The sequence below is a fragment of the Somniosus microcephalus genome, chromosome 12, assembly GCF_052327205.1.
Source record: "Somniosus microcephalus isolate GS21.2 chromosome 12, FLI_Smic_1.0, whole genome shotgun sequence".
Classification (NCBI taxonomy): domain Eukaryota; kingdom Metazoa; phylum Chordata; class Chondrichthyes; order Squaliformes; family Somniosidae; genus Somniosus; species Somniosus microcephalus.
The window spans coordinates 114,435,962-114,455,298 of NC_140998.1; the positions used below are offsets into that span (position 1 = coordinate 114,435,962).

General features: G+C 45.3%; 1 protein-coding gene across 9 annotated transcripts in view; it reads left to right on the forward strand.

Annotated features, from left to right (window-relative positions):
- Positions 1-19,337, forward strand: part of stxbp6 (syntaxin binding protein 6 (amisyn)) — a 372,616-nt gene that overhangs the window by 329,507 nt on the left and 23,772 nt on the right. For all 9 annotated transcript variants that reach the window (XR_015080283.1, XM_086003427.1, XM_086003426.1 and 6 more), the window contains one exon: positions 7,270-7,427. Coding sequence is in view for 8 of the 9 variants with exons in the window: in XM_086003429.1 (XP_085859555.1) it covers positions 7,270-7,427 (158 nt within the window). In the remaining variant the exon portion in view is untranslated. Of the gene's footprint in view, positions 1-7,269; positions 7,428-19,337 lie in introns of those variants that run through there.

The window sequence follows — 19,337 nt, forward strand, 5'->3', positions numbered from 1 at the left end:
CATTAATGTAGAGAATGGAAATCCCAATAAATACTCCCTCATGACACCTGCTTACTTGTCTAAGGGAAAAGCTCTTGCTTAGTGCATTTTGAGCACAGATTTAAGAGTCTCGAGTTTGCAAGTCTTTACTGCAACCTCAGCTGCCACTCTCACCACATTGGTAGTAACTACCATAACATTGACAGATTTCTCCTCTGATCTCTACTTGACCTGCCATCTAATACATAAGCATGGGTGCCGCTTATACTGTCTCACCTTGGTCCTCACAATCAGACCAGGATGAGCCCCAGCAACAGCAACACCACCACCAACAACCTCCTCAACGACCTGATGCTCCACAGGACAGAGGACATCAGCGCAGGGCTGCACCACGCCAGAGGCGGTACCCCCAATACAGGATATACAGGCAGAGGATGAGCTTCCTCAACATGACTGAGCAGCAGTGCCAAAGGAGGCTCAGGCTATCGCGCCAGATCATCGCAGACATTTGCAGCTTGCTGGAGCAAGACCTGCAGCCCAGAGGACCTGGTGGACACACCTTACCAGTGGTTGTCAAAGTCACCAGCGCCCTCAACTCAGGCTCCTTCCAGGGATCTGCAGCAGACATTTATGGCATCTGTCGGCTGCCCACAGATGCATCACACCGGTCACAGCTGCCATGTTTAACAAGTCAGCCAATTATGTGAACTTTGCCAATGATGAAGCCAGTATTACTGAGCATGCGCTTGGCTTTGCCGCACTGGCTGGCTTCTCACGGTTGCAGGGCGTCATCGACTGCACACGTGGCTATCGGGGCACCCCATCATCCCCCCCAGGAGTGTTTGTGAACTGCAAGGGCTTCCACTCCCTCAACGTGCAGCTCATCTGCAACCATAGAAAAATCATCATGCATGTGTGCGCCAAATTCCCTGGCAGCTGTCGTGACTCTCTTGTTCTGCGCCAGTCCACCCTCCCCCAGCTCTTCGCACCGCCAAACAGACTTATCGGCTGGCTGCTTGGAGACGAGGGCTGTCCGCTGAAGTGGCGGCTCATGATACCCTTGAGGAGGCGAAGCAATGAGGCTCAGGTGCGCTATAATGAAAGCCACATGTCAACCAGATGTGTCAGAGCAAACAATAGGCATGCTGAAGATGCGCTTCAGATGTCTTGACAGATGTGGAGGAGCCCTTCAGTACGCATCAGACAGGGTCTCCAGAATAATTGTCACTTGCTGTGCGCTGCACAACAAAGCGCAGCAGCGAGGATTAGCGCTGCGTTGCAGCAAGGCACAGAGCACACAGCCTCTTAGGAGGAGGAGCAGGAGGAAGAGCTGGAGCAACCTGAGGTCCAGAGGCCATCAGCACCAGAGCACATTGCTGTCCGAGAGCCAGGGATGGCTGCATCATAGCCAGATTTACTTAACTTCCTGCATTGCACCCATATGGCTGCCACATGCTGTGCCAGGTTCCCCCTCCCCAACAACACCATAAAGCATCCCTACAATGACCAAGCCATTCCTTTCACACTGACCGCCATTGCTGGAGATAACGCTATGTCTCACCATTCACTCCAACTCACTAAGCCACTTTCAAAGTAGCAGACAAAAATGGGCATGACCAGAAAGTGCATGACCCTTGTGCATCTGCTTCTGTTATTTTTCTTTTACGGGTGCTCCTATGAGGTGCAACCCCTGTGGCTTCAGCAGAGGCTGAAATATCCCCACTGGAAATGAGTCATCGATGATGTCATCAGTCCCGCACCATTTAAGTGTCGGGAAACGTGCATTTCTGCCTTAATAGGGGCCTTTAGCTGAAACTGCTCTGGGGAGCGGGCTGATCAATCCATCACGCACGCACCCGACCTGACTCGACTCGGTAAGGAAAATTCCGGCCATTACTATTACATTTTTTTTGTACCAAGTGAAATCATTAAATTGACTAAAACTTAGCAATTAAAGGGGTTCCTCCACTCTTGCATGTTATTGTAGTGTCTGTGTGTTGATAAAGACACTGAAGACAGGAGTTGGTTCATAGGTGTTTACTAAGCAAAGTCTGGGGGGACTTCTAACGGATATACACAATATACAGGCTTATATAGCCCGAGTGGCCATTACCGGCATTACAGCACACCTGGGGCTCTTAAAGGCACATACACTACAATTCCTCCCCTTTTAGCTAACCAGTACATCATATATTTTAAGGAATTATTAATTACATGTTATAAGAAAAATAATATACACATTGCTGTAGTTAATTAATTATAAGTCAGTCTCTCAGGAGGCTTCCTGACTCGGTCCGGATAACGCCTCGGGGGTGTAGTAGGTTCTTTTGGCAAGGCTGATTCGGCTTGAATGCCAGTGTCGGGTTCATCGGGTTCCAGTATCACCGGATCGGAGGTAGATATGGGTATCTCTACTTCATCGTTAGACGTATAGAGTGGTGGTGTAGGTTGTCCCTTTTCAGATGACTTTATGATTTGGTCAGCATGGCGCCTTATTATGCTTTCTCCGATGTCCACGGTATACATCAGTGGTCCTAGTCGTGTGCAGATAGTTCCAGGCTGCCATTTCTCGGTACGGTAGTCCCGGGCCAAAACTTGTTGACCTATCTGGAAGGTTCTAGTTGGCCTTTCATTCATGCCTTGAAACTGCCGGTTCTCCACGTCCCTTCTGATGTTGGGCTTGACCAAATCCAGCCGGCATCTTAGGTTTCTATTGAAGAACATCATGGCGGGAGTTTGGTTGGTAACCATATGTGTTGCATTCCTGTATGCGAATAAGAAGTTATCCACCTTGTGCTGAAGTTTTATGTCTTCATTACCCATGGCCTTTATGGCCTTCTTGAAGGTCTGGACAAACCTTTCAGCCAATCCATTGGTGGCGGGATGGTATGGGGCGGACGTGTAGTGCTTAACCCCATTGTTTTTTAAGAACTTTCTGAATTCTTCGGACACAAATTGCGGTCCATTATCAGAACAGATCTGTTCCGGCAGCCCATTCCTGGCAAATATGGTCCTTAATACTGTGATGGTTTTTTCCGTGGTGGTGGAGGACATCTTTATTACCTCTGGCCATTTGGAGTGTGCATCAACCGCGATTAAGAACATTGAGTCCATAAATGGACCAGCAAAGTCGATGTGCACCCTTTGCCAGGGAGATGAGGGCCACTCCCATGGATGTAGAGGGGCTTGTGGTGGAGCGTTTTGGACCTTCTGGCATCCTAGGCAGCTCTTGGTCATTTCTTCGATGTCTCCATCGATACCTGGCCACCATACAAATGCCCTAGCTAGGTTCTTCATTTTCACTCCACCCAGATGCCCCTCGTGAAGCTCCTTTAGCACTTTATCCTGGAGTTTGGGTGGAATCACCACTCTGGATCCACACATCAAGGTTCCTCGGCACACTGACAGCTGTTCTCTTTGCGAGAATGCTGGCAACAGTGGTTCGCCATGTGCTGGCCATCCCTTCACTGTTAAATCGTAGACCCGTGAGAGAGTCGGGTCATTTCTCGTCTCCCTTTCAATGGCAGAATTTGTTACAGGTAAACATTCCACTATAGTAGAGTGGAACATCTCTACTGGGTCTACTGTAGGTGCCTCTTCTACCATTGGCAACGGTAGGCGCGATAAACTGTCAGCATTCCCATGCTGTTTTGATCCTTTGTATTCTATGTTGTATTGGTGTGCCCCTAGAAAAAGGGACCACCTCTGTAGCCTTTGCGCTGTCATAATGGGAACACCCTTTTTAGGGTTGAATATGGAGATGAGGGGTTGATGGTCAGTCAACAAGGTAAATTTTTGTCCGTGTAGGTAATGGTTGAATTTCTTCACTCCCCATACCAGGCTGAGTGCTTCCCTCCCAGTACGTTATTGCTTGCCTCCGATTTCGCTGCCTGTCTCAGCTGTAGAGCCAGCCGCTGGAGCCCCAGCCTGACGCCCAGGAAGGATTAGCGCAGTACCTGCCACCAGCTTGGCCAGCTGGTGAAACCACAGCTTCTCTCACTTCCTTGAGTCTTCTGGGCGCTGGAGGAATCAATGTCCTTGAGGTGCTGCCGAATTACAGGTAAGTCCGTTTCCACTTCGTCGCCACTGTAGTGTCCGTGTGTTGATAAAGACACTGAAGACAGGAGTTGGTTCATAGGTGTTTACTAAGCAAAGTCTGGGGGGGGGGGGGGGGTTCTAACGGATATACAGGCTTATATAGCCTGAGTGGCCATTACCGGCATTACAGCACACCTGGGGCTCTTAAAGGCACATACACTACAGTTATCAAAGTGGTGTCTTTATCAACTCCATATATTCTAAACATTGTCTCAAAATTGTTTCTAAATACCTCTCTCCCCTCACTTCTGAAATCCAATCAAAAACTTTTGTAAGAGACTGTAAAACATAAAGAATTGTATGGAAATAAATAGGAAATGGTGAAGTTTAGAAAAACCCCTCTGATCTGATTTACATTCTGCAGCCCAGTGATAAATGTGTTTCAATCTATTCCGTTCTTCAGCAGCTGTTCTGCAAACGCACTGCGTTAAACTTATCTTTAACTGGAATAAAGCACCTCCACCTAAAAGGAGTGAGAGCGCACTGGGGAGAGGCGCGTACTCGAATCTACAATAATCCCTCCAAAATATTGGAGGAAGAAAGTTGGAATGTATCTTTATTTTCCATGTATTTAAAGTAAAGATGCAAACAGCGTCTCTGAGACCTGCTAGCTGGAAAAGACCTGCTTAGATGATGTATATGAGTCACTGCAGCAATTGTATTCTACCCAGTTTTTGGTGGCCTTCGATCATAAATTTAAAATTCATTGCTGGCTAGGACTTGAATCTTGGCAGGTACTGAACTTTATATTTAGGTTCCACTAAAGATCTCCATGGCAGCATTTTCTAGCATTGATCAGTAGGTAGCAGTTAGAAGCAGGAATGTTACCTATTTTTTTTTCCTCGTCTGGAAACTCTGGTTCAGTTGTCCTTCTGACGATAGGCAAGGACGGGATTGGCCAACTAGCCTGCCAGTGACCACTGTCTGGCTTCACACGTGAAGAGTTGCTGCTAGTGGGAGGTACAGGAAGGCTGTCAGTACCTGTGGAATCGTACTGCAGCATGATTCATTGTCCTCTGGAGAGACTGGGAAGAAAGAAAAGCCAATGCGGTTGGCAGCTGTACACAGCCTCCAGTACTCTTGTGGAATATTCTTTTCAGAAATGTTCACTCATCTGTGCCTGTGAGAGAGAGAGAGAGAGAGAGAGAAGCAGCTGTTGTGAGGTTTCAGTTTTTGTAAAGTGTTTTAGCAGTGTGTCCACGGAGATTAAAATGAGATTATCAGCCATTTATTTCATGTGTGAACAGCCGTTTCTATCCCTGAGTTTTAAAGCCACGATAGGATTCTCGGGTGTGTCAGGATTAACATGACTTTTATTTTGAGAATCAATGTAAAAACATTCAACTCACTGGTGTCATCACAGTGTAATTCTGGGATTAATTTCTTCAGACGGAACAATTAATTTATGGAATAGGCTGCCACCTAGTGCAGACACAATTTAGTCATTCAAAAAGTAAATTTGTAGTGCCATTAGGCTAGAGAGATTTGGGTTTTATGCCAAGGCAGGGGGAAATGCCTCAGTCCTGAATGAGGACAAAACAACTGGTAGGGCTGATTGGTCGGTCTTCCCACATTGTATTATATAATATACAATCTGCGCAATTGCTTGAGGAATGAGAATTTATTTTCACCTCGAGAGCAAGTCCATTGATACCAAATAAAAGCAGAAAATGCTGGAAACACTCAACAGGTCAGGCAGCCTGCTGAGTGTTTCCAGCATTTTCTGTTGTTTCAGATTTCTAGCAGCCACACTATTTCGTGTTTGTTCATTGGTACCAGAATGGGCTTAGATTTTATGTTATTAACTTTACTTTTATATGACAGTGATACATTTCTTAGAATGCTGTCAGTTCGGCAGGCTCAATGAAGGTTGCAAAGATTACTGAACGATGATTTCCAGTGGGAGCTCTTGAATATCAGTCGCCGTCTCGATACTTGTAAAATGCAAATATGTAGAAATGGTGCAGTTTTATTCCATGTCCTCTTCATTACTGAAACTTGAAACTGTTCCAATGTTTGCAAATCCCTTTCCAAAGGCAATGAACCATGGAGCTGGAATAAATACTGTTGGTTATAAACCAAGCCCAACATACTTCCTGCAGTTATCCTGCAGCCAGCACAAGAAAAAGTCAATACAAGCCCACAACCTAGAGATGTTGTCTATCGTTGAGGTTCGACCGCCACATATGCTAAACGACATTTAACGTAGGGCATCAGACTTAAAAAAAAAAAAGATCCTTTTTCTTTTCTCCTGTCCTAAAGACGGTGTCTTTCACTGGAATATGGTTCCCTGGGCGACAGCGCCCCTTTCATACTGCACTCTAGTGGCTGTTCTTTGTGTGTCAGCCTAGATGATGGTCGCAGGCTACAGAACTGCAGGAGAACAGGGCAGACCACAGCTTGAGGCAAATCCTGTTTTTGCTTGTTGCGAGAATGACAAGAATGGCTGGATGGTAATTAGCAGGAATACTGGGTGTGTTCATCCCCATCCATCCCCATTACCTAACCAATCAGCACAGAAGATATTTGCAACACCTCCACTGACTATCGTGGATGACCTCAGCAAATTCTGTAGAGACCAGAGATCAAACCTGAATCATGAATGGTATGGGTCAGTACTAGACAGTATTACCCACTATATATTGTGGAATGAAGGCATTCTGGTCCAGCTTGTTGTGGTAATATGAAGAGCCTGGATCAGAGCTAAAACTCAACATTTGAAATTAAATCTACATAATTCCCTCCTATCCTTGTGACTCCCGTGTTTTGGTGCAGTTTGTTTTTCCCGTCTAAACACCTTTTTGTTTCCATATCACTATCTGAAGTGCTTTGGGACATTTCTAACATTAAAAGGTGCTATATAAATGCAACCCGTTGTTGTCTTTCCATCGCTTATCTACAAGTAACGGGATGGTACTGTAATGATTGGATGTAACTGTCCATTCTGTGGTTTCACGATTGATTTTAAAGCTTAAGTTGTATGAACTCACTTTGCCTATTTCCTACTTTAATACTCGTCAGTTGGGATTTTCTCACTGGCGGATAAAGCTGCATTTGTTTTATGTCTGCATTCTCCAAGCTCCATGTAGCTTTTGTTACAGTAAATGAATTAAAGGTTGTCTTAGAAACGGCTACTCATTGTTTAACAAAAAAAGAAAGCTAATTTCTTTTTTAAATCCTCTTCTCTGCCAGGGAACAGTATCTTGCATTCAGCTGCAGACAGTGTTACAAGTGCGGTTCAGAAAGCCAGCCAAGCCTTGAATGAGCGCGGTGAAAGGTTAGGCCGAGCCGAAGATCGAACTGCAGAGATGATGAACAGCTCCCAGCAATTTGCAGAAACTGCACACAAGGTGAGAAACCTCGATCATCCTTTCGTGAAATTTCTTAACTTTAAGCACCCAGACTTGCATCTTCCTGATTGAGAAAGAAATGATTAGTTTCAGCTTTGTTAGTTTTACAGTTATTTTCTTAGTTATCACTGTGCCTTTGAACTGTGCCTTTGCCCCATCAGTCCCTTTTTGGGGTTTTTTTCTTCTTTAAATTAAGAAACGTTCATTGTTTCAATTCACTTTTGCAGAGTGTCTGATTGTAGGGATTGATAAAGGATGGTTTTATATTGGTAACCAACAACTCTGTGAATTGACCAGGTGCCACTCTGATGCAGTTAGGGGGTGGATTTTGGGGGCAGAGATTGGGACTGTTTGATCAATAATGAGTTCTGCTCTGCACTTGAGTATTGTTATATCTGATCTTTAAATGTATGTGGTCACCAGCTAACATAAACAGAAAGAATAGCTATTTCCCAGCACTGATGCTCCCACCTTGTTGAGCATGTGTTGAAGAGCAGAATTTGCCACAGAAAACTGAAGTCATTTTTACCCCGCATTATCATCATATAACTCAACTTTACCACTGCTTCAGCCTAGCCTTCCAGCTTTGTGACCTTTTGCTTCATTAGTATTTGCAAAGTTGGATCTTTTGGGCTGGATTTTCATTGAGGAGGCGGGACTACAACTTTCGGGGTTGTAGTTCCGCCTCCATCGAGTTGTGGCCAACCCGCACGATTTTCACTTGATTGACCTTGTTGAGCCCGCCCAGCGGGCTCAGCAGGCCAATTAAGGGCCACCCGGCAACAGGTGACAGATGAAATGTCAATCTGTGATGTCAAGAGCTTTTGACAGATGAAATATCAGCGTTCAACAGCTGTTTGAAGCTGTCAAACACTGACAATCTGTACTCCAAGTTAATTCCTTCCTCTCAGGATGATTTAGAGATCTCTCCGGAACAGAAGGCTGAATGCTGCAATGTTTGACAGATCGCGGCCATTCCGCTTTCTGTGCTGGTGAGATAAGGGACTCCCGAGACCTGAAGGAAGGAAGGCTGTAAAGGTAAGTACATATAAGTAAAACTTCTTTAAACACTTTACACACACCAAACACACTTACCTCTGCACTCATGCACCCATCACTCACCTTGACACCGGACATCTCGACCCCTCCAAGCCCTTCACCCCGACGGCCCGCCTCGCTAACTTGGCGTGGTTTGGAGCCGTCGGGAATCCCACATTTCAACAATGAAAATAGGGATTAGGCTAAAAACTGCCTGTTAACTACCTGTTAACAGGCAGTTAATTGGCACTAATTCCCTTCCCGCCTCGGAGGCGGGTCCCAGTGCGGGTCGGGTACCCGCCTCCTTTGAAATTGGCATGGAGGCGGGTTGGGGGTGGGATGGGTTCGTGCCCCCCAATTTCAAGATTTTAACCCCCCATACGCCTCCAATCCCGCCTCCACGGCTCAATGAAAATCCTGCCCTTTGTCTCTACACAGAGCGGGATTAAACGGAGTGGACTTGAACAGAGTGTTTTATTTGGGAATTTGAAAAGAGTGGGAATTCGGAGAAGAGGGGGAAGGAGTTGCTACTTTTTGCCTACACTACTTGTAGTGCTTTGAGTTACAGGTAGATATTTAATTTCAGTACCTTTTAAGTTAATCTAGATCAAGTAAGTAGTCAGGAAACGACACTGTAAACTAAGTTACCTAATTACAGTTTTAAATAAAACAAGGTCATATAGGGGTGGCAGTGCAGGCGGTGTGCCGCAACTGCAGCATGTGGGAGTTTGTGGAGAGCATTGTGATCCCGGACAACCACGTTTGCAGTAAGTGCTTGCATCTTGAGCTTCAGCTCAGAGTTTTTGAGCTGGAGTCTGAGGTGCAGACATTGCGGGGTATCAGGGATGGGGAGAGTTACCTGGGCACATTGATCCAGGAGGCAGTCACACCCCTTAGGTTAGGTAGTGGTACAGGTCTGGTTAGTGGTCAGGGACAGGAGGGTGTGACTGCAACTCAGGCAGGTAAGGGGACCCCAGGTGCAGTGCTGGAGGAGCCACAGCCTTTGCCCTTGTCCAACAGGTGCGAGGTTCTTGCTGTCTGTGTGGATGAGGGAAAAGCTTGTAGGATGGATGAGCAGGCTGACCATGGCACCATGATGTAGGAGGCCATTCAAGTTGGGGGAGTGAAAGGGAATGTAGTTATGGTAGGGGACAGTATAGTCAGGGGGATAGATACTGTTCTCTGCAGCCGCGACCGAGAGTTCCGAAGGTTGTGCTGCCTGCCTGGTGCCAGGGTTAAAGACATCTCCTCACGGCTGGAGAAAAACTTGGAGGGGGAGGTGGCGGGGGAGGATCCAGTTGTCGTGGTCCACATAGGAACCAACAACATAGGTAGGACTAGGAATGAGGTTCTGCTGAGGGAGTTTGCAGAGCTAGTTGCAAATTAAAAAGTAGAACCTCAAAGGTAATAATCTCTGGATTGTTACCTGAGCCACACGCAAATTGGCATAGGGACAAACAGATTAGAGGTTTAAATGTGTGGCTCAGAGTGGTGTGGGAGGGAGGGGTTTCAGTTCATGGGACACTGGGGAAAGAGGGTGCTGTTCCGTTGGGACGGGCTCCACTTAAACCGGGGCTGGGGCCAGTGTCCTGGCAAACCGAATAACTAAGTAGACAGGGCATTAAACTAATGAAGGGGGGGAGCGAGAGGATTCAGGAAAGAGTACATTTAAAAGCAGCGAGAGAAATGTCAAGGCTCTAGAGCAGAGTAGAGTTTTGAGTTAAAGTAAGCAGAGTGAGTCAGGAAGGGACGGAGAGAGTAACAAAGGTAATAAGGCATCCGTGACTAAGGTGACATCAGGGAAAAAGAGATAAGTCAAAGCTAAAGGCACTATATCTGAATGCGCGAAGCATTTGCAACACAATAGATGAATTAATAGCGCAGATATAAATGAACAGGTTTGATCTAATAGCCATAACGGAGGTGTGGTTGCAGAATAGATAAGGGGGAACCAGTGGACGTGGTGTATTTGGATTTTCAGAAGGCATTCAATAAGGTGTCACACAAGAGGTTGTTAAACAAAATTAGGGCTCATGGGATTGGGGATTGGTTAACTAACAGAAAACGGAGTAGGAATAAGCGGGTCATTTTCAGGTTGGCAGGCTGTAACTGGTGGGATACCGCAAGGATCAGTGCTTGGGCCTCAACTATTCCCAATCTATGTCAATAATTTGGATGAGAGGACCAACTATAATATATCCAAGTTTGCTGATGATACAAAGCTGGGTGGAAATGTAAGTTGTGAGGAGGATCCAAGAAGGCTTCAAGGGGATATAGACAAGCTAAGTGAGTGGGCAGGAACATGGCAAATGGAATATAATGTGGAGAAATGTGAAGTTATCCACTTTGGTAGGAAAAATAGAATAGCAGAGTATTTTTTAAATGGTGAGAGATTGGGAAATGTTGGTGTTCAGAGGGACCTGGGTGTCCTTGTACACGAATCACTGAAAGTTAACATGCAGGTACAGCAAGCAATTAGGAAAGCAAATGGTATGTTGGCCTTTATTCCAAGAGGATTTGAGTATAAGAGTAAAGACATCTTACTGCAATGATATAGGGTCCTGGTGAGACTACACCTGGAGTATTGTGTACAGTTTTGGTCTCCTTACCTAAGGAAGGATATACTTGCCATAGAGAGAGAGTGCAACAAAGGTTCACCAGACTGGTTCCTGGGAGGGGGGGGATTGTCCTATGAGGACAGATTGAGTAGACAAGCCTATATTCTGTAGAGTTTAGAAGAATGAGAGGTGATCTCATTGACACATACAAAATTCTTACAGGGCTTGACAACAAATAAAATTTTAAAAAATGCAAGGAGGATGTTTCCCCTGGCTGGGGAGTCTAGAACCAGGAGCCACAGTCTCAGAATAAGGACTGAGATGAGGAGAAATTTCTTCACTCAGACGGGGGTGAATCTTTGGAATTCTCTACCCCAGAGGGCTGTGGAGGCTCAGTCGTTGAGTATATTCAAGAGAGAGAGCGATAGATTTTCAAATATGGGGATAGTTCAGAAAAGTGAAGATGAGGTAGAAGATCAGCCATGATCTTATTGAATGGCAGAGCAGGCTCGAAGGGCCAAATCGCCTACTCTATCTCCTATTTCTTATGTTCTGATCTTTCACTTTACCTTTACTTGTGTGTCAACATTGAATGACAACACTAAAGATAATTTTTACATGCTGAGAGGCTCATTTAAACTAGTATCTCTCGTTAGAATTAATTGGGTGATTGGATATATGAGCACTGCTGACCTTGATTGTATTTCTATCTTAAATAACTCTAAATGCCTATTCAGTTCTAGTTTTGACACTGTAAGCGTTGCATATCTATCAAATCTCAATCTTGTCACCTATGTCCGTTTTTTTTAATGTTAACATTGATGTGAATGTGTGTGAGGGTTTTGTTGTAGAAATAATACACTTTTACATTATAAATGCAGATTGATGCTGCCTGTAATTTGGTAATTACTAGTAATTTAACAAACTCCCTGGTTAGGTTGTTATGAAATGCAGCTGTCTAATTACTATTGGTGCTGAAACCATGTCCTCCAGGGGGTTTCCTTCCCTTGTAACAACAGCATCACTAGAACAAATCATACAGTGCCATTCACTTAGCCTCATCAGCCTTCCCAACTCGGTGCTTCATTAAGCTCTGATTTGTTTTTGTGGAGACCTATTCACACACCTTCCCATTCATTCAGGAATTCCAACACCGCCTTTCTGCATGTGAAAAGCTGACATTGTTTCACATTGAGGCCACACATGATGTGTCGAGTCCAGTTCTGATTACTGTACCAAAGTAAAGATCCAGGCATGTTGGAAAGGAACCTGAGAAGGATGATCCCAGGTTGCAGATCAATAAGCTGTGAAAACAGGCCAAGGAAGCTAAATTCTCATTTCACTGGAAAGTGAGGGTTTTTTGAAGTAGAGAGGGCTTGACTTGAGTGAAGTTAATAAGGCAAATGTTCAGAGGAATGTTGTGCAAAAGCATCAGGGGAGGAAACCACAGTTAAACTTGATCTTGAGAATGTTTAGTTTAATTATGGGATGACTGCCACCTAGTGCAGAAAATCTTGCATCAATTAAAGTATTCAGAGAGAAAGAGGAGCAGTTTACTATTCACAATATTAATTGCTTTTGAATTTTAAAAGTCTCTTAAAGGCATGTTTGAAATCACATTAAAACTGTTTACTAATCCTACATCTTTGTGCTTTAACTAGCTCTTCAGTTTTGAGCAATAAATTTAGGTACGATGCATAACCACATATATCTCCCTTTTTTAATGTCTGTCCCTGAACTGACTACTCTTCCCTTAAGCAGAATGCTCCCTTGTTTCTACTGCAGCGCACGGCAGGGTAGCTGTCTGAATTGATCTATTTTTGTGCATACACATTTCCTCTAAATCAATTTATGGCAAGGTACATATACACACTGTAATGTAAAAATGCAATTATTTAATCTGCAATTGTCTTCTCATAAAATTTACATCACAGCAGAGGATCGATGCTTTTTCTATATTTTCATAGACATATGGGAGTAGAAAACTATGTTGGCATTATCTTACCTTTTGGCCATTTTTGAGGCAATTTATGGGAGATAGAAAGCCACGTGCAGTTGCAGTTTGGTTTACACTTGCCAAATACTGGGTTAAGAAAACCCTTTCAACAAGCTTAATGCTCTTTTCCTCCCCGTGATATGAATTCACTCGATATTACATCTGCAGAAATAAGTCATTTTGTTCCAAATGCCACCTTTGTACTTTTATAAATGGGCTTTTATGCTCCCTGCAGTTTAGCCTGAATTGTTTTATTAAACCTTGCTTTGTTTTGGTATGGCTTCATAGAAGATAGGAGCAGGAGTAGGCCATTCGGCCCCTCGAGCCTGCTCCGCCATTTAATGAGATCATGGCTGATCATCCAAATTCAGTACCCTGTCCCTGCTTTCTCCCCATATCCTTTGATCCCTTTAGCCTTAAGAAATATATCTAACTCCTTGAATATATTTAATGAATTGACCTCAACTGCCTTTTGTGGTAGAGAATTCCACAGGTTCACCACTCTCTGGATGAAGAAATTCCTCCTCATCTCAGTCCTAAATGGCTTACCCCTTATCCTTAGACTGTGACCCCTGGTTCTGGACTCCCCTGCTGCTGGGAACATCCTTCCTGCATCTAGTCTGTCTAGTTCTGTTAGAATTTTATAAGTTTCAATGAGGTCCCTCTCATTCTTCTAAACTCCAGCGGGTATAAGCCCAATCGACCCAATCTCTCCTCATAAGTCATTCCTGCCATCCCAGGTATCAGTCTGGTGAATCTTCGCTGCACTCCCTCCATGGCAAGAACATCCTTCCTCAGATAAGGCGACCAAAACTGCACACAATACTCAAGATGTGGTCTCACCAAGGCCCTGTACAACTGCAGCAAGACATCCTTGTTCCTGTACTCGAATCCTCTTGCTACGAAGGCCAACATACCATTTGCCTTCTTAACCGCCTGCTGCACCTGTATGCTTAGCTTCAGCAACTGGTGCACAAGGACACCCAGGTCTCGTTGCACTTCTCCTTTTCCCAATCTATTGCCATTCAGATAATCTGCCTTCCTGTTTTTGCCACCAAAGTGGATAACCTCGCATTTATCCATATTATACTGCATCTGCCATATCACCCAACCTGTCCAAATCATACTGGAGTTTCTCGGCATCCTCCTCACAGCGCACACGCCCACCCAGCTTTGTGTCATTTGCAAACTTGGAGATATTACATCTAGTTCCCTCGTCTAGATCATTAATATATATATTGTGAATAGCTGGGGTCCTAGCACCGATCCCTGCGGTACCCCACTAGTCACTGCCTGCCACTCAGAAAAAGACCCGTTTATTCCAACTCTTTACTTCCTGTCTGCCAACCAGTTCTCTATCCAAGTCAGTACCTTTCCCCCAATCCCTTGTACTTTAACTTTACACGCTAATCTCTTATGCGGGACCTTAGCGAAAGCCTTCTGAAAGTCCAAATACACCACATCCACTGGTTCTCCCTTATCTATTCCACCAGTTTCATCCTCAAAAAATTTCAGTAGATTAATCAAGCATGATTTACCTTTTGTAAATCCATGTTGACTTTGTCCGATCCTGTGGCTGTTTTCCAAGTGCTCTGCTATTACATCTTTTATAATGGACTCTAGCATTTTCCCCACTACCGATGTCGGGCTTACCAGTCTATAATTCCCCATTTTCTCTCTACCACCTTTTTTGAATAGTGGGATAACATTAGCTACCCTCCAATCCATGGGAACTGTTCCAGAGTCTATAGAATTTTGGAAGATGACCAGCAATGCATCTACTATTTCTAGGGCCACTTCCTTAAGTACCCTAGGATGTAGGTTATTAGGCCCTGGGGATTTATCGGCCTCCAATCCCATCAATTTCCCTAACGCCATTTCTCTACAAATACTGATTTCATTCAGTTCCTCCCTCTCATTAGACCCTATGTTCCCCGACATCTCTGGGAGGTTATTTGTGTCCTCCTTTGTGAAGACAGAACCAAAGATGTATTTAATTGGTCTGCCATTTCTTTGTTCCCCATTATAAATTCCCCTGATTCTGACTGCAAGGGACCTACGCTTGACTTCACCAATCTCTTTCTCTTCACATATCTATAGAAGCTTTTACTGTCAGTTTTTATGTTCCCTGAAAGCTTACTCTCATACTCTATTTTCCCCCTCTTAATTAATCCCTTTGTCCTCCTTTGCTGAATCCTAAACTGCCCCCAATCCTCAGGTTTGCTGCTTTTTTTGGCCAATTTATACGTCCTCTCCTTGGATCTTATGCTATCCCTAATTTCCCTTGTTAGCCACGGTTGAGTCACCTTTATTGTTTATTTTTATGCCAAGCGGGGATGAACAAATTCTGTAGTTCATCCATGCGATCTTTAAATGTTTGTCATTGCCTATCCACCGTCAACCCTTTAAGTAACGTTCCCCAATCCATCCTACCCAACACGTGCCTCATACCATCGTAGTTTCCTTTATTTAAATTCAGGACCCTAGCCTCTGAGTCAAATACTTCACTCTCCATCTTAATGAAGAATTCAATCATATTATGATCGCTCCGCCCCAAGGGGCCTCGCACAACAAGATTGCTAATTATTCCTTTCTCATTACATAATACCCAGTCTAAGATGGCCTGATCTCTAGTTGGTTCCTCAACATATTGGCCCAGGAAACCATCCTGTATACACTTCCATTTATTATTCTCCTTGTTTTTGTCATTGCTGTCTCCTCCCCCTTCAAATATGGTGCACCATTCCCTGGATCAGAGGGTGGGTGGATGACCTGCTCCTTGGCGAGTTGCTGCAGTGCATCTTGTAGATGGTACACATTGCAGCCACGGTATGCCGGTGGTAGAGGGAGTGAATGTTTAAGGTGGTGGATTGGGTGCCAATCAAGTGGGCTGCTTTGACCTGGATGGTGTCGAGCTTCTTGAGTGTTGTTGGAGCTGCACTCATCCAGGCAAGTGGAGAGTATTCCATCACATTCCTTACTTGTGCCTTGTAGATGGCGGAAAGGCTTTGGGGAGTTGGGAGGTGAGGCACTTGCCGCAGAATACCTAGCCTCTGACCTGCTCTTGTTGCCACAGTATTTATGTGGCTGGTCCAGTTAAGTTTCTGGTTAATGGTGACCCCCAGGATGATAGTGCAGGATTTGGCGATGGTAATGCCATTGAATGTCAAGGGGAGGTGGTTAGACTCTCGCTTGTTGAAGATAGTTATTGCCTAGCACGTCTGTGGTGCGAATGTTACCTGCCACTTATCAGCCCAAGCCTTAACGTCGTCCAGGTCTTGTTGCATGCGGGCATGGACTGCTTCATTATCTGTGGAGTTGCGAATGGCGCTGAACACTGCAGTCATCAGCGAACATCCCCATATCTGACCTTATGTTGGAGGGAAGGTAATTGATGAAGCAGCTGAAGATGGTTGGGCCTAGGACACTGCCCTGAGGAACCCCTGCAGCAATTTCCTTGGGCTGTGATGATTCACCTTCAACCACCACAACCATCTTCCTTAGTGCTAGGTATGACTCCAGCCAGTGGAGCGTTTTCCCCATGATTCCCATTGACTTCAGTTTTACTAGGGCTCCTTGATGCCAGACTTGGTCAAATGCTGCCTTGATGTCAAGGGAAGTCACTGTCGCCTCACCTCTGGAATTCAGCACCTTTGTCCATGTTTGGACCAAGGCTGTAATGAGGTCGGGAGCCGAGTGGCCTTGGCGGAACCCAAACTGGGCATCAGTGAGCAGGTTATTGGTGAGTAAGTGTCGCTTGATAACACTGTCGATGACACCTTCCATCATTTTGCTGATGATTGAGAGTAGACTGATGGGGCAGTAATTGGCCGGGTTGGAATTGTCCTGGTTTTTGTGGACAGGACATACCTGGGCAGTTTTCCACATTTTCAGATAGATGCCAGTGTTGTAACTCTACTGGAACAGCTTGGCTAGAGGCGCTGCTAGTTCTGGAGCACAAGTCTTCAGCACGATAGCTGGGATGTTGTTGGGGGCCCATAGCCTTTGCTGTATCCAGTGCGCTCAGCTGTTTCTTGATATCACGTGGGGTGAATTGAATTGGCTGAAGACTGGCTTCTATGATGGTGGGGACCTCGGGAGTAGGCCGATATGGATCATCCACTCGGCAGTTCTGACTGAAGTTGGTTGCAAACGTTTCAGCCTTGTCTTTTGCACTCACGTGCTGGGCTCCACCATCATTGAGGATGGGGATATTCTTGGAGCTACCGCCTCCGTTAGTTGTTTAATGGTCCACCACCATTCACAACTGGATGTGGCAGGACTGCAGAGCTTTGATCTGATCCGTTGATTGTGGGATCACTTAGCCCTGTCTATAGCATGCTGCTTCTGCTTTTTAGCATGCATGTAGTTCTGTGTTGCAGCTTCCCCAGGTTGGTACCTCATTTTTACCTCACCTGGTGCTGCTCCTGGCATGCTCTTCTACACTCGTTATTGAACCAGGGTTGGTCCCCTGGCTTGGTGGTAATGGTAGTGAGGGATATGCTGGGCCATGAGGTTACAGATTGCGGTGGAATACAATTCTGCTGTTGCTGATGGCCCACAACGCCTCATGGATGCCCAGTTTTGAGCTGCTAGATCTGTTCTGAATCTATCCCATTTAGCACAGTGGTAGTGCCACACAACACGATGGAGGGTGTCCGCGGTGTGAAGACGGGACTTCGTCCCCACAATGACTGTGCGGTGGTCACTGCTACCAATACTGTCATGGACAGATGCATCTGTGACAGATAGATTGGTGAGGACGAGGTCAAGTAAGTTTTTCCCCTCCTTGTTGGTTCACTCACCACCTGTCGCAGGCCCAGACTGGCAGTTATGTCCTTCAGGACTCGGCCAGTAGTGGTGCTACTGAGCCACTCTTGTTGATGGACATTGCCCTTCCTATTCTCAGTGCTTCTTCCAAGTGGTGTTCAACATGGAAGAGTACTGATTCAGCAGCTGAGGGAGGGCGGTAGGTGGTAATCAGCAGGAGGTTTCCTTGCCCATGCTTGACCTGACCAGGAGACCTCATGGGTCCGGAGTCAATGTTGAGGACTCCCAGGGCCACTTCCTCCCGACAGTATACCACTGTGCCACCACCCCTGGTGGGTCTGTCCTGCCAGTGGAACAGGACATACCCAGGGATGGTGATGGAGGAGTTTGGGACATTGGCTGGAAGGTATGATTCTGTGAGTATGACTGTCAGGCTGTTGCTTGAGTAGTCTGTGGGACAGCTCTCCCACTTTTAGCACAAGTCCCCAGATGTTGGTGGTGAGGACTTTGCAGGGTTGACTGGGCTGGGTGTGCTGTTGCTGTGCCTGTAGCCGGTGCCGAGGTCAATGCCGGGTGGTACGTCTGGTTTACTTCTTACTATTTTGTTTCATAGCGATTAGTGACTGAGTGACTTGCTAGGCCAATTCAGAGGGCAGTTAAGAGTCAACCACATTGGCTGGACGGCAGATTTCTTTCTCGAAAGGACATTAGTGAACCAGATGGGTTTTTACGACAATCCAATAGTTTCTTGGTTACCATTACTGATGCTAGCTTTTTTTTAAATTCCAGATTTATTTAATTAACTGAATTTAAATTCTCCAGCTGCCGTGGTGGGATTTGAACTCGCGTCTCTGGATCATTAGTCCAGGCCTCTGGATTACTAGCCCAGTGACATTACCACTACGCTACCGTTCCCCTGTGTTACCAATGTGTTACATCACTAGCTGCTTGCTTCAAGTATTTCTAACCTGTCCAAGGCTGTTTTATAAGGTGAAGGATCAAATTTACTCGAACATTTTTCCTCAACAAAATGCCCTAGACATTTTTGTAGCTCTTGCCTTTTCTCCTAGCAAATTTCTTGTAATTTTTTTGGTAGCTTGGGATTGTAATCAAAGTAATAGAATAGAAGTCAACTGAATGTAGCTATTCAAGTAGAAAGAGCGCAAAAAGGGGGCGGGGAAGAAAAGCGGAGGAATGCTGAGTTTGATTTCAGGCTGCGATATTCTCAAGTAATCACAGATCAGTCCATTTGAATCCAACACCAGCCATGTTTCCAAACGTGCTTCTGTTTCCAAGTTTCATTTCATCCTTATGTTACACGGGCTGAGTCTGGGTGCATGTTACACGGGCTGAGTCTGGGTGCATGTTACACGGGCTGAGTCTGGGTGCATGTTACACGGGCAGCCTGTGCAGCTGTTGTACAGCTGAGTGCATTTTGCAAAATAAATAAATAAATATTCTGGTCTATGTGCAAGTTTGTACTGTACAGATGAAGCTCTCATTTGAACACTTTCATCACGAAAAGTTCTAACATTGATTTCTTCTTCT